Source organism: Grampus griseus (genome assembly GCF_964374135.1).
Source record: "Grampus griseus genome assembly, chromosome: X".
NCBI classification, from domain to species: domain Eukaryota; kingdom Metazoa; phylum Chordata; class Mammalia; order Artiodactyla; family Delphinidae; genus Grampus; species Grampus griseus.
The window spans coordinates 16,918,403-16,942,896 of NC_138999.1; the positions used below are offsets into that span (position 1 = coordinate 16,918,403).

Here is a 24,494-nt window from a genome sequence, read left to right on the forward strand (position 1 = left end):
GGCCCCTAACAGTGACTTGTGGGACAATCCGAGGGGACTTTAAGTCTTAGATTTTTACCATACTTTCCATTCTTCTGAGAGCCCTCTCTTACCCTCCCATCAGGATGGGTTGTTCTCTAGGCCTTGCTGCGTAGATATTATCTCGGGATATATCTTCAGTGCTTTCCTGGTTGAATCCACTATTTTCAGTTTCCCATGTCTCTCTCTTTCTTAGACTACTCCCTTGTAACTTCCAAAGAAAGGTGATGTGGAAGAAAACTTTCTGGATCTTGCACATCTGAAAATGTCTCTATTTTGTCTTCACATTTGTATAATTTGGCTTGCTACCAAATTCTAGAATAAAAATAATCTTGCTCAAGAATGTTGGCGCCATTCGTCCACTGTCTTCTAGCAGTCAGCACTGCTGATGAGCTGGATGATGCTAGCCTGATATACACTTTTTGGTACGTGACCTGGTTTTTCTTTCTGGAAACTTTAAGAATTTTCTGTCCTTGTATTTCTGAAATTCCACACTAAGTGAGATAAATATGGTCTCCTTTCCTTCAGAATGCTAGATGCTTGGTGAACCTTTATAATCTAAAGACGTGAATTCTTTACCTCTGGGGGAATTCTGACATTTCTTTGATAATTTCCTTCCATCCACTCTTCAGGGTTTCTCTTTTTGCAACAACTCTATTAGCTGGATACTGTATGCCTGGAATTTAATTTTCATCTTTTTTCCTCCTATTTTCTGTCTCTTTTCTGAGAGACATCCTTGACTTTATTTTCCCACCCCCATACTGAATTTTTTATCCTGGCAAATCTTATTTTAAAATAAATCTTCAAGTGCTTCTTTTCTCAATATTTCTTTCTTTTTTTAAATAGCACCTTCCTCCACTCCCTACCTCTTCCTCCCCAAAATGGATGCAATCATTCCAAACCTCCTTGAGGATAGTAACTAGACTTTTAAAAATCTTTTTTCTAAATTGGGATGCAGAGGATACAAAAAATGTTCTTGGGGGTGGAGAGAAAAGATCAATGCCTATGGCCCAAGTTGCAAAAACTTGCAAAAACTATCCCCAACACATTTTTCTGCTCCTTCCCAGTTGAAATTTTTACTAATCATATCAGCAAGCCATTTTCTATCTACTTTTATGTATATGTGAAGTCACAGTAGCATAATAGGCACAATATGCTTGGTTGGTATCTTGATCCCCAAATTGTGCTTTATGTCACCAGTCTTTCCAAGTTATGGGACCATGAATATTTTCGAAATGAATTTGAGGTTCAATTAGGACATAATACTAATGCTTGGGCAATCTTGGACAACAGAAAGGAAAGCAACAATGTGCCCTTCTAGCTCATACCTGGAATCCAATGAGATGGATGCAGAGAGGGATATCAAATTTCTGAAGACATTGATAACCAAGGACAGACTGATATTTGCATGTGACAAACCTACCTTAGGTCACTAAATCACCTGTTACTGAAATAAATCTGTCACATGACAACACAGAACTACAGTTTGATAGTTTGTAAAGTTGTGTTTTTGACTGTAAGTATACAGTGAAGCAACTGTAATTTTATGGAAAAAGAATTTTATCAATGAAGTAGAGCAGAGATGTAAGTTATATCCATTATAATTACTCTGTGAAGCTAACATTTTTACATTTTCTGGCACAATTGTACTTGAACCGATACATGGATACCTGCCCAGTCATTACCACAAAAACTTACTTTGTGTATTTTTAAAAGTTATAAAAAATTCCATGTTTTTATTTTTACAAAGTCTACGTTTATTTGCTAGATAAAGGTCTACCTGTAGGCAAAATTGTGAAGCTGCCAGCTGGTCTACATCACAACCCTGTTCCCTTCATCTACATTCCCAGCACTTTCAGACATTTGGTACTCACAGTTACCAAACTCAGAGGTGTTCAATACTCTCAAGCTATGAATGGGAATTCATTCGTTCATCTATTTAAACATTTATTTATTGAACACCTAATACATGCCAGGCACTCTTCTAGCTGTCTGAGATATACAATAAATGAAACAGACCAAAATCTTTGCTGTTTTGGGGAGAGACCTAATAATAATAATAATAATAAGGCTCTTGTACTTTTGCTTCTTCCTGACTGCCTGGTCCTGATGGAAGTGTTTCTGATCTATGACATATTCTCTTAGGCTCTTTCCTTTTTGTTAGAAGGCAATTCAGATTATGGGCCAGGTACTGCACTAGGTATTAGCAAAACTACGATACAGAAGAGTATCTGCTCTCTAGGAATTTACCTAGGGCTTCAAAGATGTACTATTGGGAAAATACTTGTTGAGATATGACCCTGATAGATAAAACAAAGTCAGTTCAGTTAAAAAATATCTATGGGACTTCCCTGGTGGTGCAGTGATTAAGAATCTGCCTGTCAATGCAGGGGACACGGGTTCAATCCCTGCTCTGGGAAGATCCCACATGCCGCGGAGCAACTAAGCCCATGCACCACAACTACTGAGCCTGCGCTCTAGAGCCCGCGAGCCACAACTACTGAGCCCGTGTGCCACAACTACTGAAGCCCGCGCACCTAGAGCCCATGCTCCGCAACAAAAGAAGCCACCGCAATGAGAAGCCCGTGCACCGCAACGAAGAGTAGCCCCCGCTCGCCGCAACTACAGAAAGCCCGTGTGCAGCAACGAAGACCCAACATAGCCAAAAATTAAAAAACAGAAAAACAAAAAAACCCTATAATTTTAGGAATTTGTAAAGAGTATCATTTTAAACATCACAGAAAAATGGCAGAAGAAAATTCATGGACAGGTGGATCTTTTGTTGTTCCTCCAGTCACAGAGAAAGCCACCTCATTTGTTTCCCAGGACCAACAAAAGGTTGATAGGTTCCATCTTAAATGGTCTTTGAGGTTCACCCCTTACTGGGAAAAAATTAACGGGAAAAAATTAACTCAATGTTTCCTTTTCAAGTTGAAAGGGAAAATATAAAATTTTGTTCTTAAAATGTTTTTTAAAAGGATTAAAGAAAAGGGACTGAAACAGACACTGCTTACCTGAGTTATATAAAACCTAATACTGTAACATGCAAATATCAAGAAAACAAACTGGGTGACATTAACTGATTTTAAAGAATGATTCAACATTTGGCATTATGCCCTGCCTTGTATACATAATTTCCTTTTTCCTCCCCTCCCTTGAGTCAGGAAGTGTGTTCTTAAGGCATTTGTATTTTTTAAATTGTTTTTAATGTCAGAAAATATTGTTGAAGCTCAAAATAAAATATTTAAATATTCCTTAGTAAAAGCCAATAAATAAGTATTTTCTACTCATAGATACGTAACCATTTTTTGGCCTATCATAAAAAAAAGACCCGACAAATGAAATTATAAGATTTTATTTACCTCTTAAATATAATCCAAAAGTAAAATGAATAAAGCATCGCTTTCTATATAGATAATTATAGTTCAATAATATACTTTTTTTAATTTGAAAAAGATATGTTAATTTTTTTTTGATGATCAAGATACATAAAAATTATTTGGCTGTGACACAAAATTAGTCTTGTCATTCAAGCTATGGTGAGAAACCACATTTTAATTTATTCTAGATTACAATTTGACCAAATCCGATTTACTTGATTTGCTAATGAATAATACATTCAGAATTTTTCATTTAGCCAAATTCTTTAAGAGAGTATTCTAGGCCAGCTTCTTGAATCTATGTTTGAGAAAACAGCATTGCTGGTTCTCCAGACTAATATTTTCAATAACTGCTGGAAAGAGCACTGAGTTTTCTCCCAATTGGGAATCCCGATCAACAAATTTAATTCTCTTTAAAGAGCAGCAGGATAGCACAATTCTCATGGCAAAATATCAAGTTGATTTTGGCAGGATTTTAGATTAAATACAATACAAATTCTCATTCACTAAGCACATTTTAACAAAGTTATGCTTTGAAAAGTGTGCCTACTGTAAGATAAAATTACTTGCTTAAAGCTAAATATAATTGATTAAAAACGTCAAAGTTTTTAAAGAACCAATTTCAACAAAAATCTGTTTTTAAATTCTTGACTGTTTAAAATAACACATTCTCCTACTCATCAAAATGTTACTTACATTATTATTACATAGTAATCTCCTAAATATTAGCAGGTTCACAATTTTGTTCACGCCTAGTTCAATACTGAGAGTTACAGTCATCTGTTTTATTATACAAAATTACAAACACTAACAAGATTAAAAATTACTTTAGCACTAAAAAGGCAATGTAAAATAAGTTTACAAAATATACAGAGTTGAAATATATAATACAAATAGCTGGCTTAATTTTAGTAAATAGAAATATTATTCTTTAAATGTTCTATAAGAACTGGTTTTGAATTTTGAAAAGCTTCTTAAAAGAACATTAAAGTGAAATAATTGTTTAATTAGTATAATTATACTTAGCTCTAACCGAAACATTTTTAGTCTCTAAAGAAGTTGAACAAAGCTTACCTGTATAGAGCGAACACGAAAAGACAGAAATTTAAACATGGCTATGAAACCATGATGGTGATAAAGAATTTCTAACGGTAAAACTTAAGTTAGAAAGGGAAGGCCAAGCCCCTGCAAAGTTTTCCCCTACCAGCTGTTCCGGCAATTAGAAAATTTCCTGTCAGGCGGGTCCTGAAATGCTAGAGAAAGAGGCCTGACAATTTTCCTGTGGTAAAAGAAAGGAGAAATGTAATGGCGAGGGCACTAATGTAGCTGATAGGTAGAGAGGCCAGAACAGGAAACCAAAACAGATTTGCTGATAGCAAAATCCTGTTGAAATGTTCGTACTCCTGGTTCCCAGAAATCCAGACAATTTTCACAACCCGTGAAACGAACATTATTTTACTTCAGAATCCTGAGATATGCTGGTATTTCTTAACTATACGACACTTTAAAAGCAACTGAAACTAGTCAGCACAATTAAAATAACAAGTCATCAATTCTCATGTGAAATTTTACCCTTCGTAATGTTTATACACACACTCCAAAGGACAGTTTCAAGACTATTTTAAGGTTATATATAGACATGTCATGGGTGTTCCCTGTCAATGAGGAAGAGTTTCCGAACTATGGGAAGAAAATGACTACAAGAAGCTTTTTGATTGTGATGTAAGGACAAATTCTTCCTGTCTTCAATGAAAGTGAATTACATATAAATTCACAATGGTTATAAACATCAATTATCAACCAGGTTAAAGACGTCAAGGCCCACAGTTAAAACTCACATTCCTAGCTGATAAAATCTAAATTAAAAAAAAGTCCACTCCCTGGGCTATTAGTGAGCAAAAGGAACATTTACTGAAGAAGTCAACCTGGAAAAGAAGGAGGGGTCAAGCTACCAGACAATCCCTTACTCCATTTCACCCTCTAATAGCTTCCAGAAGTTATTCTAACGTATTTTTGCTTTGGGAAATATTTTTGAAAGTATGCCAGTATTCAGAACATGATCACCGAGATAGCGGCATTTAAACAAAACCAAAGGACAGAAGCATCGAGAGCTGTGGGAAAATACTTTACTTAATGTACACAATCTATGTGGAACCAATAAAAACCTCAAATGTTAATCTACATACCCTATACAAATTTAATAAAATCACTGAATTTTCAAAACCTGAAGATCCTCTAAAAATCACCAAGCTTGCTCCAAGCTTGAAGGAACTATGATCAAGGCAGGGACATATTTGATGACAGAGCTATCTATCATGGAAGCTCAGTGCTGCTGTCCTGTATTGAGCAAACATTAGAGGGTCCATTAGGTGCTACAGGTACCATGTGAAAGGCCAGGGCTCTTCCTCCTAGATCAAATTTTTATGGCAATGTTCTATAAATGACCTAATGCAAGTTGAAGAATAAAAAAAAAAACCTGCTTGGGACTTCCCTGGTGGCACAGTGGTTAAGAATCCACTTGCCAATGCAGGGGACACAGGTTTGACCCCTGGGCCGGGAAGATCGCACATGCCGTGGAGCAACTAAGCCCATGCACCACAACTACTGAGCCTACACTCTAGAGCCCGTGAGCCACAAATGCTGAGCCGATGTGCCACAACTACGGAAGCCCGTGCGCCTACAGCCCATGCTCCGCAACAAGGGAAGCCACCGCAATGAGAAGCCCGCACACCACCAGGAAGAGTAGCCCCCGCTTGCCGCAACTACTGAAAGCCTGCACACAGCTACGAAGACCCAATGCAGCCAATAAATAAATAAACAAACAAATAAATAAATTTATTAAAAAAAAAGACTGTCAAGAAGAGGCAAACATCATGGTTACTATAGAACCAATTAAGGGGTACAAAATAAAACAGGAGTGTCTCTGTACAGAGCAGTCATCAATTTTACTCAAGTAATACTTAAGAACAGAAGCAACTAAATAACCTTTTCTGAATTTGAAGGATTAGTCTAAATTGGCTTTAATGACTAGTGATGCTCAGGTTAACAATTCACATTTTGCTGTGAGTTATGCTTTTTAATACTACCCCTAAAAAATGAAGCAATATTTCAGATATCAAAGTCTGAACTAAGTCTCCCTCAGTTGAAATGATACCTTAATTAAAACAGCATGGTACTGCTGTATAAAAGCAGAGTGACAGAAAAGAATGTGACACTTTACATCTGAGGGAGATGTTAGGATATTTGGCTACCTGTTTAGAAAATGTAAGCCATAAAGGAAAACATTGATATAGATTTGATTATAAAATTCAAAAACTCCTCTATGTCAAAAAGTACCATAAAGTTAAAAGACTAGCTCACACGATTAGAATCCCTTATATACAAGATATCACCGAGCAACTGCTTTACTTGGGTGTTAGCTATCTCCGAACCAGAACGAACCCATATCTCATTATAAGCAGTTGAAACACTGAAAAATGCCTCAGTGCTCCTTTTGCGTGTGCTCAAATATCCACACCATGTCTAAGTATCAGAGGTATTCCAGGAGTCTTGTCAGGCTTAGAAATATTTTGGCAGTAAACCCCAGTGTCTACGAGAAATGTTTGGATATTTTGTCAATTTTGTATGAGTACAGAAGGGACACTGCTTATGGCATTTATTAGTATTTAAGCACAACCCACTGTCCCTATCAGATTAAGCTTCAGAACAGGCAAACAGCACATAGGAGGAACTCAAATAATGGCTGCCCAATTAAGTATCATACACTGAAATCTGAAATGGACACTACTTGTGTGGTTGTGCACATGAAACCAGATATTATTGTTGATATTTTCCTGCCTCTAACCTTTTTCCTGCCTCTAACTTTAACTATCTTGAAATTTCTCGTATTAAATTTTCAGCTAGTTTTTCATTTTTGTGTCTTATTGGTTTTATCATTTGCCTTACTACTTGAAAAGTAATTTTATTATAAAAACTATGCATGTCCAGTATAGAAAACTTAAATAATAAAAAGAAGAAAAACAAAAGAGGGAAAAAATCCTCTATGTTGGTGCTTTCTAGTCTCTGTCTGTATATACGCACATATACACATGGACCACAGTACACATATTATCACTTTTTTTTTCTGTAGAGGGCTAGAAAGTAAATGTTTTTGACTTTGCAGGACATATTGGTCTCTGTCAACACTGCCACTGCAGCGTGAAGAGGAATGGGTGAGGTTGTGTTCCAATAAAACTTCATTTACAAAAATAGGGGGCAGGTCTCAGGTATAGTTTGCTGACCCCTATTTTCTATTATTAAATCATCCTCAATGCATTATTTATTTTTATTTTTATTTTTTGCAACACGCGGGCCTCTCACTGCTGCGGCCCCTCCCGCCGCGGAGCACAGGCCCCGGACGCGCAGGCCCAGCGGCCACGGCTCACGGGCCCAGCCGCTCTGCGGCATGTGGGACCCTCCCGGACCGGGACACGAACCCGCGTCCCCTGCATCGGCAGGCGGACCCCCAACCACTGCGCCACCAGGGAAGCCCCATCCTCAATGCATTATTAATGACTGCAGAGCATTCTACTATATAAATCCCCTATTGTTGGGTATTTGATCTTCTATATCACTGGGATGTCCCCATCTTTTGTGCACATTCACAATTTATTAGAAATAATTTCTGGAAGTGGCACTGTATTTCTAGAGGTAGAGTATGCAGCATTTTAAAGTTTCTTGATCGTAACATATTTGCCAAGTTGTCCTCCGGGAAGAACCTAAAAAACAATGAGAGAACCACACCAAGACCTCAGGCAGGGGTAAACTACAACCAGGCCGGGCCAGTCAAGGGCTAAATCTGGTCATGCCCATGTCTATTTACATAAGAGCTCCTGCTGTTTTTTTCCCTACATAATGGCTACAGCTGACTTGAGTAGTTGCCACAGAGCCTAAAATATTTACTACCCAGCCCTTTATAAACAAAGTTCGCTGACTCATGGTCTTGAGTCCTCCAACAGAATGAGCAGCAAATGCGAACGCCCTGAGATTAGGAATCGGCTTAATGAATTCAAAGCACAAAGGAAAGACCTTGGTGTCTAGAATGTGGTGAACACCAAGGAAAGAGAAGGAAATGGGGAAGTAGGTTCGGGCCACATTAAGCAGGGCCTTACAGACTATCAAGAAGTTTGGATTTGGATTTGAAGCTAACCTTACTCGTTTTAGGCAGCGGCATCAATACCAATCTCCCAAACCTGTAAATCCTTTTGGGCTTTTTCCTTTCTAATCTAACTTCCTTCCCTTCATATTTAATCCATCAATAAATTCTACTGATTTTATCTCTGAAATAAATCTCAAATCTGTCTATTTCTATTTTCTCTGACACTGTCAGTACAAACCATTATCATCTAGTGCCATCTAACTGGTTTTCCTCCTTCCAAATTTTTCCTGTGCAATCCTTTCTCTTCATGGCAGCCAGAATAATTTTAAAACAGAAATCAGGCTTGGTCGTACCCCCCCCTCACATTCTTCAATGGCTTCCCATCCCAGAATAAAACTCAAATTTCTCACAGTCTATGGAACATAAAGCAAACACTAATAAATGCTACCTTGATTCTGACTTGGGAATATATTCAGTAAGTTATTCAAATATGATATCAATATTTGGTTTTAGACATACTTTAATCATGTTAATATCAGACTATTTCCTCTTTACTAAAAGAAGAATGAATATTCAATTTAAAAAAATGTCTTTTTATTATCTATTAATACACTTAGTTTCTCTCCTTTGACCTACTGATTTGATAACTCATATCAACAGATGTCCTAATATGCTTGTATTCCTAGGAAAATTCCATTGTTTTAATATAAGCCTGTATTTGATTTGTAAATTTTTAAAAGGATTTTTCTGTCTGTATTCATAAAGTGGCACAGTTTCCTTTTCTGCGTTAACTTTCATTTTCAGGGCTATGCTAACTTTATAAAACGGACTAGAAGGTGATACAATTTTTTCCTATGCTTTAGGACAATCTATTTCTTGAAAGTTTCCAAGATTTCTCCTACTGGAGCCTGGGGCCTGGCACTGTAGTGGTGGGGGGACCACTGCAGTGGTGGGGGGACCACAGTAGTGGTGGGATGTGTGTGGCGGTACGCGTTCTTTAATAACTTAAATTTCTCCCTTGCTATTGGTAAAGTCATAGTTTTTCTATTCCTTCCTAAATATCGTTTAGATTTTCTTAGAAAACCACATATTTCAGCAAGACTTCCATATCAGTACAGAGATATATTGAGTATACTATTATGTTTTTTAAATAAAATTTAAGGAAAATTTCAAGCGTATCTAAAAGTAGACTGAATAGTATAACAAACCCTCATGAACCCACCACTCAACTATAACAATTATCAACTCATGGTCAATCTTGCTTCATATACTCACTTCCCCCCACTCTCATAATTATTTTGAAGCAAATCCTAGACATTATATCATTTCATCTGTGAATATTTCAGTTATTATGATGTTTTAATCTCCTTCCTATCTGTGGTTATATACTGTTTTGCTTTCCTAATGTTGTGCATTTGCTTTTTTTATTTTTCCTGTTTTCTAATTCACTGATTTTGGAATTTAAATTTAAATCCTTTCTCTTGCTTTTTTTTTTTTTTTTTTTTTTTTGCGGTACACGGGCCTCTCACTGCTGTGGCCTCTCCCGTTGCGGAGCACAGGCTCCGGACGCGCAGGCTCAGCGGCCATGGCTCACGGGCCCAGCCGCCTCCGCGGCCTGTGGGATCTTCCCGGACCGGGGCACGAACCCATGTCCCCTGCATCGGCAGGCGGACTCTCAACCACTGCGCCACCAGGGAAGCCCTCTCTTGCTTTTTATGGGTTTACTTTGTAGTTCTTTTTCTAGCTTCTTTCACTGAATCCTTAGTTCCTTTATTTGAATTCTCATTTATTAATAATTTTTTCTTTCAAGTATAATTCTGACAATATCATATAAGGTACTACTATATGCTAAGAACCATGCTTTACATGAAATTACTTCAGTTAACTCTCACCACAATGAGATAAGTAAATACTATTATCTACACTACAGATGAAGAAACTAAGGCTTAGAGAGAAGTTAAGGAACCTGCTGCCCAAGTTCCCACAGTTTGGAAGTGGAAATGGCTGTGATGTTGGTGGGAGCATAGACAGGCAATTCTATCTGGGGAAGGAGCATGTATATGTATGGTCAGTGGCTGACTTAGGTCAGAAGCCAGGAGGTGCTAAACCTTTTGATAAGACCCTGAAGGAAGACAGCTCGATAGAGGGTCCATAGCAGAGTTTCTGAACACTTTTTCTACACCATACATTATATTTGTCTGGCGAAACCCAAACCTTGGTCAAACCCAATTATCAACCATCTTCATGACTCCATGATGGCTGAACCCTGCTGGAGAAAAATAAACTGCTATAATAAAAGCTTAAAATTAACATGTTCTTAACCAATTCCTTCAGATACAGTTTTTTTGTATGAATCAATTTTTCAGATACTAAAGGATTTAATATCTAAGGATTTCCATTTAAGTACAGGAGAATTATTCTGTAGCACACATCCATCAGTAGATAATGTTATAAAGTGCTATGGTTCTAAGGTTTTAAATCAGAGATGGGAAATAAGTTTTATGATCATCAACCTGAACCAAATGGTAGTGGCTTCCTAGAGCGCTGAGAGGGGTTGCTTCTAAGGCCCTGTGTCAATGGAAAGCATGCTATATTCCACTCACAATATCTCCCCTGAGCATGACGAGAGGGCGAGGGGGCAGCACCACCGATGTCCCAGCTGGAATCTTGCAGTAAGCAGCACTACACCCTAGGTGGTATTGCTGGTCACTGTATTCACGCATTTTTTTTCCTGCTTAGCCTGAACTTTTTTTTTTAATAATTTTTTTTCTCTCTTTCTATTTATTTATCTATTTTTGGTTGTGCTGGGTCTTCGTTGCTGCATGCAGGCTTTCTCTGGTTGCAGCGAGTGGGGGCTACTCTTCATTACAGTGTCTGGGCTTCTCATTGTGGTGGCATCTCTTGTTGCGGACCATGGGCTCTAGGCACGCAGGCTTCAGTAGTTGTGGCATGTGGGCTTCAGTAGTTGTGGCTCATGGGCTCTAGAGTGCAGGCTCAGTAGTTGTGGCGCATGGGCTTAGTTGCTCCGCAGCATGTGGGATCTTCCCGGCCCAGGGCTCGAACCCGTGTCCCCTGCACTGGTAGGTGGATTCTTAACCACTGCGCCACCAGGGAAGCCCTGGAGTTCTTTTTACTTAGTCATTTTTGTCTAAAATGGTTAAATTAAGAGACTCATTTAAGTACAGGAGTTACAACGTTCAATACACCAGTATTTCAGGTTGACTCAATAAACCATTCATACTTCAAGAGAACTTACATGAATTTTCTTTCTTTCCAATTATGGTTTAGATCAGTCAAATTGAACAAATGGGTATTGTGATAAGTAGACTACAGCAGAGGAGAAGCAAATTTGGATCAGAGGGATCATATGAGTTAGGCAAGCCACGATTTTTTTAAAAAAGGGGGTATTTTTTTTTTAAAGCTCTTAGGGGTGGAGAAAAGGGACACTAGAAATAAAAAATAGCCCTGAAAGAGGGCCAAAAATGTAGTAAAGGAAAACTTACATGCTTGGAAATTTTGCCTATTATACACACACTCTATTTAATGTGACCATGCAGTGTTAATTATAATGCTATTTATTCTCGGAAATATTTTCCTAAGTGGTATATACTTAAATCTACTAGAGCATACCTTCTCTAGTAGATTTAAGTATATGCTCTAAGTGCTAAAATATACTCTCAGCTAATGAGAGTTAGATAAACAGACAATACTCTAAACAATTAGTCAGTGTCATTAATGTAACACTCCACAAATGTTCCCTGCCAACGAGCAAGCACTCTACCGTACTTTCCTGTTTTGAGTGGGTTCTTCGCTGTCTATTGTCTACTCCTCTAGGGTTTCTCTTTTTTAAAAAAATTTATTTATTAATTTTATTTATTTTTGGCTGCCTTGGGTCTTTGCTGCTGCACACGGGCTTTCTCTAGTTGTGGCGAGCAGGGGCTACTCTTCGTTGTGGTGAGCGGGCTTCTCGTTGCGGTGGCTTCTCTTGTTGTGGAGCACAGGCTGTAGGTGCGCGGGCTTCAGTAGTTGGAACACACAGGCTCAGTAGTTGCGGCACACAGGCCTTAGAGCATGCGGGCTTCAGGAGTTGTGGCACGTGGGCTCAGTAGTTGCAGCACGCGGGCTCTAGAGCGCAGGCTCAGTAGTTGTGGCGCACGGGCTTAGCTGCTCCACGGCATGTGGGATCTTCCCAGACCAGGGATCGAACCCATGCCCCCTGCATTGGCAGGCGGATTCTTAACCAGTGCGCTACCAGGGAAGTCCAGGGCTTCTCTTTCTGTAGTTTATTTTGTGTTTAACCCATGATAACTGAAAGAGTTATGCAAGTGTATGCTGGACTCACAGCTATGAGTATCATTTTGGATGTTCAAATGCAAGTTTTAAGGGAGCTTGAGGGAACCTTCAAAGAAATGGAGGAAACCAGCAGAGAACAGGGAACTGGTGAAATTCCCTGGATATTGTGAAGGCCGTCATACAAATCACTGCTGCCTTAGGGTTACTATATGAACAGTAGCTACGGCATGCATAGAAGTTGGAAGAAACTACTGCTAAAGGCCCATGAGGAGATTTGAAAAGAATGGGGCACTGCTGGTGTACTCCTGCCTGTGACCTTTACAGGGGTGCTGCTCTTTAACTTGGCATCCAAAGTCATCTACAGTCATCTCCATTTTATCTTTTTAAACCATTTTTACCACTACTACTTTTAACAAGCTTTCTCCAATTCTTTTTTTTAATTAATTAATTTATTGTTTATTTTTTGGCTGCATTGTGTCTTTGTCGCTGCGTGCAGCTGTCTCTAGTTGCAGCGAGCAGGGGCTACTCTTTATTGCGGTGCGCGGGCTTCTCATTGTGGTGGCTTCTCTTGTTGCGGAGCTCAGGCTCTAGGCGCGTGGGCTTCACTAGTTGTGGCTCACGGGCTCTAGAGCACAGGCTCAGTAGTTGTGGTGCACGGGCTTAGTTGCTCTGTGGCATGTGGGATCTTCCCGGACCAGGGCTTGAACCCGTGTCCCCTGCATTGGCAGGTGGATTCTTAACCACTGTGCCACCAGGGAAGCCCATGTTTTCTCCAATTCTTAACAATCATGCATGTGACTCTGATACAAGAGCTACAAAGACTGCGTTGATAAATATAGTGTTTAGGACTGTAGTAATATAATATTCACAAAGTTAATGTTATGAGTGATTAATGTATGCATGGTTATTAGAAATAAACAATAAGGGGAACAGAAGGGTCAAAGGACCAAATTAAGAGAAAGTCAGTTCACAGTTTTGTCTGAGGCCAGGCCTACTGTCAGCCAGAAAATTACTGGATACCACCCTAGTTCCTAAGAGGAACTAGGTGAATAGTCTGAGAGAGCAAGATCAGCATCTGGGAGGAAGAGGACAGGAAAATTAACACTTACTGGGCTCTTCCTTTGTGCTAGGTACTTATTTATCTCCTTTAATTCTCAAGCCTCAGAAGAACCTTTGCCTGCTACTGTAAGAACCATTAAGAGAATTATTTCCCCACTAAGCAAGAAACTGCTTTAATGATTCTTGGATGATTATGGAGACCTAAACAGCCCAGACTCCCTATTTCCTCTGCATGGATCATCAGAGCATGGAGTCCTCTGGCCAGCTGAGAAAGGATAGAAAATTCTGGAGTCCAGGAAGGTATCTTGGCTTAAGGGGCTATACAGCACCCTACCTTCTGCTATGAAGGCAGTCTCTCTCCCAGCCCTACTGGAATAACGGATAAAAATAATCAAGTCTCTCCAGCAGGGAAGGGAGAAAACAAAATACACTGGCTGGAGCAAGTTAACTGGTGAGAAATTCAACTAACTGTGCATAAATATGAATTAACACGCAACCATTCCTGGGGAGGGAGATGGTGGAAGGTGATGACTACCTGTTACATTCTGGTATGGATCAATTTAATTAGATAAATTTCGTATACTTCATGAGTGGAAGAAATAAAAATTTTACTTCAGGTGCATAAAGACAAGAAAGGATTGAGCCTTCAGAAAGCCAGAAGAAAGGAAAACAGCATTAAATTCTAGAAGATGAAAGAAAAGTAGATCTAGGATATAGGAAGGAGGCAGATCGGAGGGCAAAGAACAAAGGGAAGAGAGGAAAACATGAGGTGTGAAGAAGGGAGAAAAATCCAGACAGAATGAAATGGCTCTACCACAAATAGAAACCAGGAGACATGCTCAAGAGAAATCACAGGGGCAGCTCCATATGTCAAGAAGGTCTGAGTGAAGATTAAAGGGTCAAGTAATGATGCAAGGCTTGTATAACAAAAAAGTAGCAGTACCCAGTGTTCTCGATACCCTTTCAGCTCTGTTCATTGTTCCCTCTGGTATTTATATGATAGCTAATAACCTTATACTATTTTCTCCTGACTCAACAATTTCAGATATCACCTTTAGACATCCTATTACAGCTGACGTGACACTCATATCACACATTTTGGTTAAATCAATATTGAGTCTTTACAAATATTATGACTATGTAAACACTGTTCACTGCTTGAAGTAATATACTCTAGTTACATTTCTTGTATGCAACGTTTCTATTTTTGTTAAATTTATAGTTGCTTTGTTTTAAAACTTGCTTTCTTTTCTTTGCACCTATCTCAAATTCTTCTCACTTTGCCTCTCAAGTGGATTTTCAATACTCAAACCTACTGGACAATTCATAACTTCTTTTTTTCCCCTGAAGACAGCCCTCCTGGAAACATCTGTCTGCTTCAATCTGGACTGAGTACTCTCTAAGCCTACTGAATGAACTAGTCTTCTGAAGCATCCTTTATTCATCATAATGGGAAGGAACTTTCTTCACTGTGCTTGTACATGTTGGGTCTTTTGCTGCCTGAATCTCATGTCTTTCCTTTAGTTAATAACCTTCTACTGTTGGCAGAAGAAGGTATTCTTCTTCCAAAGAATAGGTACATGTCTGAAAATACCTTCATTGAAAATCATTTTCACTAAGCATTTCAAAGGCACTGCTCCTTGACTTTTAACTTTCAATGTTGAAATATCGTATATTATTCTTATACCCAGGCCTTTATTTTATAAATTTCTTTATTTTTCATTTTTGGCTGCGTTGGGTTTTTGTTGCTGTGCTTGGGCTCTCTAGTTGCGGTGAGTGGGGGCTACTCTTTGTTGCAGTGCACGGGCTTCTCACTGCGGTGGCTTCTCTTGATGCGGAGCATAGGCTCTAGGCACGTGCGCTTCAGTAGTTGTGGTACAAGGGCTCAGTAGTTGCAGCGCGTGGGCTCTAGAGTGCAGGCTCGGTAGTTGGGGCGCACGGGCTTAGTTGCTCCGTGGCATATGGTATCTTCCCGGACCAGGGATCAAACCTGTGTGCCCTGCATTGGCAGGCGGATTCTTAACCACTGCGCCACCAGGGAAGTCCCCCAGCCTTTATATATGGTATGAAAAAAATTTCTAAAAGCTTGTCTTAGTCTGTTTGGGCTGCTATAACAGAATACCATAGACTGAGTTGCTTACAACAAACAGAAATTTATTTCTCACAATTCTATAGCCTGGGAAGTCCAAGTCCAAGTCGCCAGCAGATTCTGTGTCTGGCGAGGATCTGTTTCCTTGTTCGTAGATAGCCATCTTCTTGCTGTGTCTTCACAGGGCAGAAGGGGTGAGGGAGCTCTCTGGGGTCCATTTTATAAGGGCACTAATCCCATTTATGAGGGCTCTGCCCTTCTGACCCAACCACCTCCCAAAGGCCCCACTTTTAAACTTCATCACATTGGAGCTTGGGCTTCAACATACAAATTTTGAGGGAATACATCCAGCCCACAGCAAAACTTTTAGGATCTTCTCTTTATCCCTGGTGTTTTGATATTTCATAATAACGATCCTTCTTGAGTAGGGTGGTTCTTCTTCTTTTTATTTTATTTTATTTTTTTGGTCATTATTAACAGGCTTTCAGTAGGCTGTTTTAATCCGGAGACTCGTGGTCCTCATGTTGGGGGAAAAAAATTTTTTTTTTGGCATTTTAGTATTCTGCCTAATCTAAGAGCACGATTAGCACTGTACCATTAAGAAAGAGAAAGTGCTGCCAATTAAAATGTGTCACACCTTTGATTATAACAAACATTCTGATTTCAGAGATATTAAGATGTTGGGGGGGAAAACATGTATCTTATGGTATTTCTTTCCTAATTTCTTCCCCTCCATTTCCCCACTGTCTCTTTCTGGAATTCCTATTAGGTAAATGTTAAATTGCTTCTCTTTCTTTTTCTCTCCTACTTTCTATTTGTCCTGTTCTATTTTGGGGAAAGTTTCCTCCATTTTAGCTTCTAAATATTCTACTAAAATATAAAATATTACTATCACATTTTTAATTTCTAACAGTTTCTTCTTTTTCTGTTTTTAAAAAAATAGCATACTGGGCTTCCCTGGTGGCACAGAGGTTAAGAATCCGCCTGCCAATTCAGGGGATACGGGTTCGGGCCCTGGTCCGGGAAGATCCCATGTGCCGCGGAGCAACTAAGCCCGTGCGCCACAACTACTGAGCCTGCGCTCTAGAGCCCGCGAGTCACAACAGCTGAGCCCACGTGCCACAACTACTGAAGCCTGCATGCCTAGGGCCCGTGCTCCGCAACAAGAGAAGCCATCGCAATGAGAAGCCCGTGCACTGCAACAAGGAGTAGCCCCTGCTTGCCGCAACTAGAGAAAGTCTGCACGCATCAATGAAGACCCAATGCAGCCAAAAATAAATAAATAAATAAAAGTAGATTTAAAAAACAGCATTCTACTCTTGTTTTAGGAAATCAATTTCATCTCTTAGCACTCAAAGGATATTAATTTATTTTTTCTTTTTCCTTTTTCCTGCATTGTCCGTTTCCCCCAAGATCTTATTCTTTCATGTTGGAATCCTTTCTCAAGTGTCTGGTGATATTTGGCTTTTAACTCATTTTAAGAGTGATGCACTAAGAAGTGGACCAGATGTTCTGGAGCTTGTCAACTGGCAGGCTTTCTTGTAGGTTAAATGGTCAAGTAGCCAGCCTTTACACTGAAGATCTCCCAAATATCAGTATCTGAAGGTCTTTTATCAGGTATCATTCAGTTTCTTTAGGAAAGACGACTCCACTCTCCCGTCTGGAGGATATGGTCTTGGTTGGTGAAATGGGGAAGGGAAGGGGATCAAAACACCATTGAGGAGTAGGCTTTCCCTTGATCTCCCTGTTTCCAGCCCAGTGTCTCACCCCACTTCCTACTATGCCTGGGGTTCCCCATGTATGGAGCCTCTCTGGTTCATTTTTCTCTATAAAATACTTTGTCTCTTCCAGGGGTAGGAGAGGGGTTAGAGTAAAGGCTTTTCATATCGACATTCAACCAATCTCTATTTTCAGCCTGGGCCATACCTCCACTTTCCACAATACTTAGTGACCTCATTCTTGAGCTCTTCTGGGGCTTTGGGGCCCTGAATAAGGCTTGCTTCTTGATGATATACTCCTCACCAGCACTTAGGTCCTATAACTTCATCTTGTTATGACTCTTTTATCTGCTTTTCATATTTATATATTGTGGTTCAAATAACAGAAGTGTTCTAATTACAAAGACCGTGTTTCCGTTTCTTATTGTCCTTGTTGTTTTGGGTGATAATTTCCCAGAGGACAAGAGGACAAAAACAGCTTTATTTTGCCATTTTAAAACTGCAAGTTTCCCTTATGTGTTTCTGTGTCTCTAACAAGTTAGCAGAGTTCTTGGCACCAAACAGACACTCATTAACTACTTCGTTAATGAATGATTAGATGTAGTCAGAGTACAGACTAAGCTGCTCTAACAAAAAGGCCCCAAAATGCAAAGTCTCGAGCAAGGTAAGTGCCTATTTTTCTCTCTCGGAGCAGTCCATAGGCACGAGGCTAGGTTAGAGTGAAGAGGTGTTGCTAGATCCTTAGGTCACTAAGGATCCAGGTTTCTTCTCTCTTGTTATTCTCTATCTGCCCTATAGTCTTGTTGAGGCCAAAACTGGCTAATCATCACACTCTGCATTCTAGCCCATAGAAAAGGGGTCAATCAACCTACAAGAAAGCCTACCAGTCGACGACCTCCATACATACAGTTAGCATCTCACAGTTCCTATGGGCCAGGAATCTGGGCCAACAAACATGTGAGCTTGGAAGCAGATCCTTCTCCAGTCAAGGTACAGATGAGACTCTAGCCCTGGCAAACTCCTTGACTGTAGTCTGTGAGAGACTCTGAACCAAAGAAAGCCGTGCCCAGATTCCTGGCCCACAGAACCGGTGAGATAATAAATGTATGTTGTTTTAAGCTACTAAGCTTGGGGTAATTTGTTATGCATAAAATAACTACTGCGACATCTCAACTTTCATTATTTGAATGATCAGTAATTGACAAAAACTTTTAACTGTACATTAGAGGCAAATACAATTTAAAAGTATAAGGCTAATACATATTTGACCATCTTTTGGATTTAATACCATTAAAGAAATATTAGGTTTTCATCTTATACTCAATTCCTATAATGTGGAATGATCTCAACAACTTTACCCACGTAGTATCTTAGTCCTGCACCTTTTCAACCTACCTCTAGAATGCAGTTCACTTCCAGATGTAAATGTTGCTAATGCTGTGAGTACTCAGAGGGAAAGTATGAGCCATGTACGCAGAATACCACAATGGAAAATTATTTGATTTTAGACTTCAGAGAATAAAAAATTTAGAGGTTTTCCTTCCAAAGGAATTGTTGCAAAAATAAAAGAGGTGGCTGATGGCAAAAAAAATCAATATTAATACTTACTGATTGTTTTTACATTTGCTTAAATGCTAATAAACATATACTATAGACCAATGAAGTAAAATAACCCAAATGGTTTGGGAGATGCAGAAATCTAGACCAAATCTGAAGGCAGCCTTGGGCACTAGGCCCCATGATAGCCAAGACTTAATTCACATGTTCCTTTAATTAACAAGCACTGATGGAATACCTACTGGGTACTGGGAGCCAGATACGTGGATGTAAAAACAAGGAGTAAGTCAGACATGGTCACTGCCTCATGTAGCTCACAGTTTAGTAGGAAATACAGACAAGTAAATAAGCAATGGAATCTAGTGTGGTGTTGTCATGTAGCATACACATAGGCTGCTAGGGCAGCACAAAGGAAAAATACTCAATTCAAGGTGGAAATGAAAGTGGTAGCTGTGTCAGGAAGACACCTCAGTTGAAGTGATAGCAAAACTTGGACCTAAAGGATGACCAGGACTTCATTGGAGGGGAGTGGTAATGGAAAATAATTCTGGGAGAGGGACTATCACCTATGAAGGCTCAGGAGTAAAAGAGAGCCGGAAACATACGACTGATTAGACTTTCAGTAGAGGGTAGAAGTGTGCAAAGGTTTTATTACGCAGGGTTTGTCACACTGCAGAGTTTGGACTTTATTTAAAGGAAGCAAAAAACTTATGAAGGGTTTTGAGAAGAAGAGTACAATGATCCCACTCTTTCATAACTGATGTTAAAAAGCACATAGAGGGCTTCCCTGGTGGCGCAGTGGTTGAGAGTCTGCCTGCCGATGCAGGGGACACGGGTTCGTGCCCTGGTCTGGGAAGATCCCACATGCCACAGAGCAGCTGGGCCCGTGAGCCATGGCCGCTGAGCCTGCGCGTCAGGAGCCTGTGCTCCGCAACGGGAGAGGCCACAGCAGTGAGAGGCCCGCGTACCGCAAAAAAAAAAAAAAAGCACATAGAAACATCTAATTTTTTTTACATACTAGCAATAACTAAATGGAAGACACAACAGAAAAGAATTCCCACTTACAACAGAACAAAAACTACAAAATGTCTATGAATTATCTTAATAAGAAATGTACAAAACCATATTAAGAAACCATAAAATTTTGATAAAGGATATAAAAGAATATCAGAATAAATGAATGTTCTTGGAAGTGAAGACCCAATATTTATTAAAATAATTTTCCTCATGTTAATTTATAAATTTAATGCTATTTGCATAAAAGTCTCAATAAAATTTTCAGGAGTGTTTGATAAACTGATTCTAAAGTTCATCTAGTAGATGTATAAGACTACAATTTTGAAAGGTAAAAAAGACAGGAAGGCTTGCCTTGCCACATATAAAAAACATATAATAAAAGTACAGTAATTGAAAAGGTACGTAAAGTCAAAACATTCAGGGATGTTGTGGGTTGAACTGTGTCCTCCAAAAAGGTATGTTCAAGTTCTAATCCCCGGTACCTGTGAATGTGATCTTACTTGAAAATAGGGTCTTTGCAGGTGTGATAAGGTTAAGATGAAGCCATACTGGAATAAGGTGGGCCCTAATCCAATGACTGGTGTCCTTATAAGAAGAGGGAAATTTGGACACAGACCCACAGGGAGAATGCCATGTGACAATGGAGGCAGAGATTGGAGTGATGTCTACAAGCCAAGGAATGCCAAGGACTGCCAGCAGACAACAGAAGCTGGAACAGGCAAGGAAGGATCCTCCCCCAGAACTTTCAGAGAGAACATGGATCTGTCGACACCTTGATTTCAAACTTCTAGTCTTACAAACTGAGAGAATAAATTTCTGTTATTTAAGCCACCCACTTGTGGTACTTCATTAGGGCAGTCCTAGGAAACTAATACTAGGGGTATATGGCTATTTTACATCTGGTAAAAGAGGGATCTCAAATGAGTGGGAATGAATGGGTTTTATTTATTCAGTAAGTAGAGATTAGGACAACCCATTTGGAAAGAAAAGTTATATTTCTGCATCGTAACAGGTACTAAAATTCCAAGTAGACCACAAATCTAAATGCAAAAAACAAAACCATAAAAGTGGTAGATGAAAATGTGAGAGGATATTTTTATAAACTTGATTCAAGGAAGGATTTTCTAACTAAAACATGAAACCCAGAAGCCAGAACTGACCATTTAAAAATGAAAACTTCTGTACACATACAGTGAAAGACAACATAATCACTGTTAAAAAAAAAGTAGGGGGAAAACATTTGCAAGATATATTATAGACATGGAGTTAACATCCAGAATATATACAGAGATCATATAGACCATAATGAGACAGTAAGTAACCCAAAAGAAAATTGGGCAAATACAAAAATACAAAGGCCAATAATGCATGGACACTTCACTAATAATCAAATGAGATGCAAACTGAAAAGAGAAAGTATGATTTATTTAGTGTGGCTCAAATTAAAAATAATTTCTGATAATATCTAGTGTTGAATAGGGTATGGTCAAACAAACACTCACATATAGTGAAGTTTTTACAACTTTTTGGTTTGGAGGGCAATCTGGCAATGCTTATTGAGATTTAAATGTTCATATCCTTTGTTCCAGCACATCCTTTTCTAAGACTATGTCCTACTGAAACACAGGTTCACAAAAATAAATGGGGGAAAATTACATTAAGTACAGGACATGCACAAAACAGAATACTATGAAACCATTTAAAATAAGGCAGATCTGCATGTATTGGCATAAAAAAGATGTTCAAGACATATTAAGTGAAAAAAGCAAGTGGCAGAGTATATATATTTTGTAAATATCAATAATAATTGTCTTATATACAGAAGAAAATGATGATAATAACTGAGCTGCTAACAATGGTTTTCTTGCAAGAGGAGACAATTTATTAATTCATTTATTTAATATTTAATGAGTGTCTATTACGTGCCAGGCACTGGTCTAGGTGCTGGGGATTCAGGACTGAACCAAAAACACAAGATGAGGAAATGGTGAGCAATCATTTTCAACATTAAGTATCTCCAAAAAATAATGACCTTTATACTTATTTCACTAATAAATCTATGGTTAGTTTGCTTTTTTTTTAAGTTTTTTTTTTAAATGAAAAACCTTCAACAATGTAAAGTAGTTTGTCTTGTCCTTCTCTTAAAATCAGTCTCATCAAACAGTTTTTAAAAATGTCACTGGCACATTCAAGAATGTATTTTGGTAAAATTAACGTGAAAGCATCAACAAGTTTCTAACACTGTAAAATCATTACTTTGTTCAGTTTAAAAATAAGAATACTTAAATTTTATGGTATCTGATTTATCTGTATCCCTTATGATACAATATTTTACTTACAGTTTGTGGATTAATCTCCTCCTCTCCCATAGGTTCATCCATAATTTGCTGTCCATTCTGTGAAAAGTATAGCAAGTAGAAAGTTACCAAAACAGATCTCACATCAGTTTAAGTCAAATGAAGACAGGTAAAACAAAACCGTATAGGAATATTTTCACCCCTAAAGGGTTCTAATGAAGTACAGAACCACCATTTAAGTATGCAGTTGCCAATTTGCAACAGGTTGTGCTTCAAAAGTTAATGTGTAAATTGATTATTTAAAACTATAAAAATATTTTTTCCATGGAAATGATATAATAAATGATGGTTACCTTTCCAGGTAAGCTCTTGAGTTTAATAGTTAAATGCACTACAGTGGTCTTATTTAAACCTCACCAAACATTGTTTACAATACATTCTGTGTCAAAACACATTCTAAATTCCAACTCCATTGAAAATCAGGGCAAATGATTAATTATTTGGGGGAAAATTAAGCTAGGTCTCTACATCAAAGAGATTCCAGATGGATTAAACGTTTAAATGTCAAAAAGTAAAATTATACAAGTATTAGAAGAAAATATAGGTGAGTGCTACTTATGAGGTAAGGAGGCAGAAATCATAAAGGAAAGAAAAATGACATTTGAATCCATAAAAGTTTAAAACGTCTTCTGCCGGACATTAAAAAGATAAAGACAAATTGATTACAAAAAAATAAAAGCAACATATGACAAAGGGTTGGTATCCTCAATACATAAAGAACTTCATTTTACAAACCTGTAAGAAAAAACAATGAACCTCAACAGAAATGAGCAATAAGGGAAAAAAAGAGTTCAGCCTTAATACTAATCAAAGAAATGCATTTAACCAAAAGATACCTTTGCCTTTCAAATTGCTAACGATTTACAGAAAAAATAATACCCAGTGCTAATACGGATATGGGGAAAAGAGCACTCTGGATATACTGCTGGAGAAAGTGTAAATCAGCACAACCCTTCAAGAAGGCAATCTAAGTCTGTATTTAAAAAACAAAAAGAGACACATAAAACTTTGAAATGTCCCATCATTTCAACTTTAAAAAAAAAAAAGACAAGTGTGCAAAGATATACATATAAGAATGCTCACCATAACTTTTTCCAAAAAGAACTCCAAATTGTAAACCTAAATTCCTAACAATAGAGAACTAGTTAAATATATCATGGTACATCCATATAATGGAATACTATGCAGTCACTAAAAATGATGATAAAGATGTAAATTTATTGACATGGAAAGACAGTCACATGTAATAAGTGAAAAAAGCAGTTTACAAAACAATATGAATTGTAATGATCCCATTTTAAATAAATATATACATGTTTTAATGTATATATTTGTATGGGAAAAACTCTGGAAGGATATACACCAAAATGTTAACAGTGGCTATCTCTGAGTGGTAGAATTTTAGACAATTTAAATTGTTTGTTTTGCTTATTTGGATTTTCTAATGTGTCTACAATGTCTATGATGAATATGTATTATTTGTGTAATTAAAAACAAAACAAAACCAAAAGTCAGGTATACGTAATGTCTTCTCTAGTTCCCTCACTGGGAAAAGGAGTAAATGCCCCTGACCACTTGTTAATTCAACAAATGTACAAGGATCTAAGCTAACCATCTTTGGAGAATTATCAACTGGGAAATAAAAGGTAGCCCACCCATTACCCCACATCGCACATGAGACAGCTGCTCTGAACTTGAACTCCTCTCTCTACTCTCCCTATCTCTATTTATTCACCCAACCATTCATCCATCCATTTCATTTCATTCATGCTATGTTCTAGGCACCAAGCTGGAGATGAAAGGTTAATGAAACATGCCCCTATCCTAAAGATCCATCTTACAGGACCTCACAGGTCTACTGACCCTTAA

At 38.4% G+C, this 24,494-nt stretch overlaps 1 protein-coding gene across 5 annotated transcripts in view; it reads right to left on the reverse strand.

Moving 5' to 3' along the window:
* RPS6KA3 (ribosomal protein S6 kinase A3) overlaps window positions 1-24,494 on the reverse strand; it is a 110,135-nt gene that overhangs the window by 58,055 nt on the left and 27,586 nt on the right. For 4 of the 5 annotated variants that reach the window (XM_082680774.1, XM_082680777.1, XM_082680776.1 and 1 more), the window contains one exon: window positions 22,608-22,664. In XM_082680774.1, coding sequence (XP_082536900.1) covers window positions 22,608-22,664 — 57 coding nt within the window. Of the gene's footprint in view, window positions 1-4,472; window positions 4,609-22,607; window positions 22,665-24,494 lie in introns of those variants that run through there. The other variant, XM_082680778.1, reaches the window with a different exon arrangement.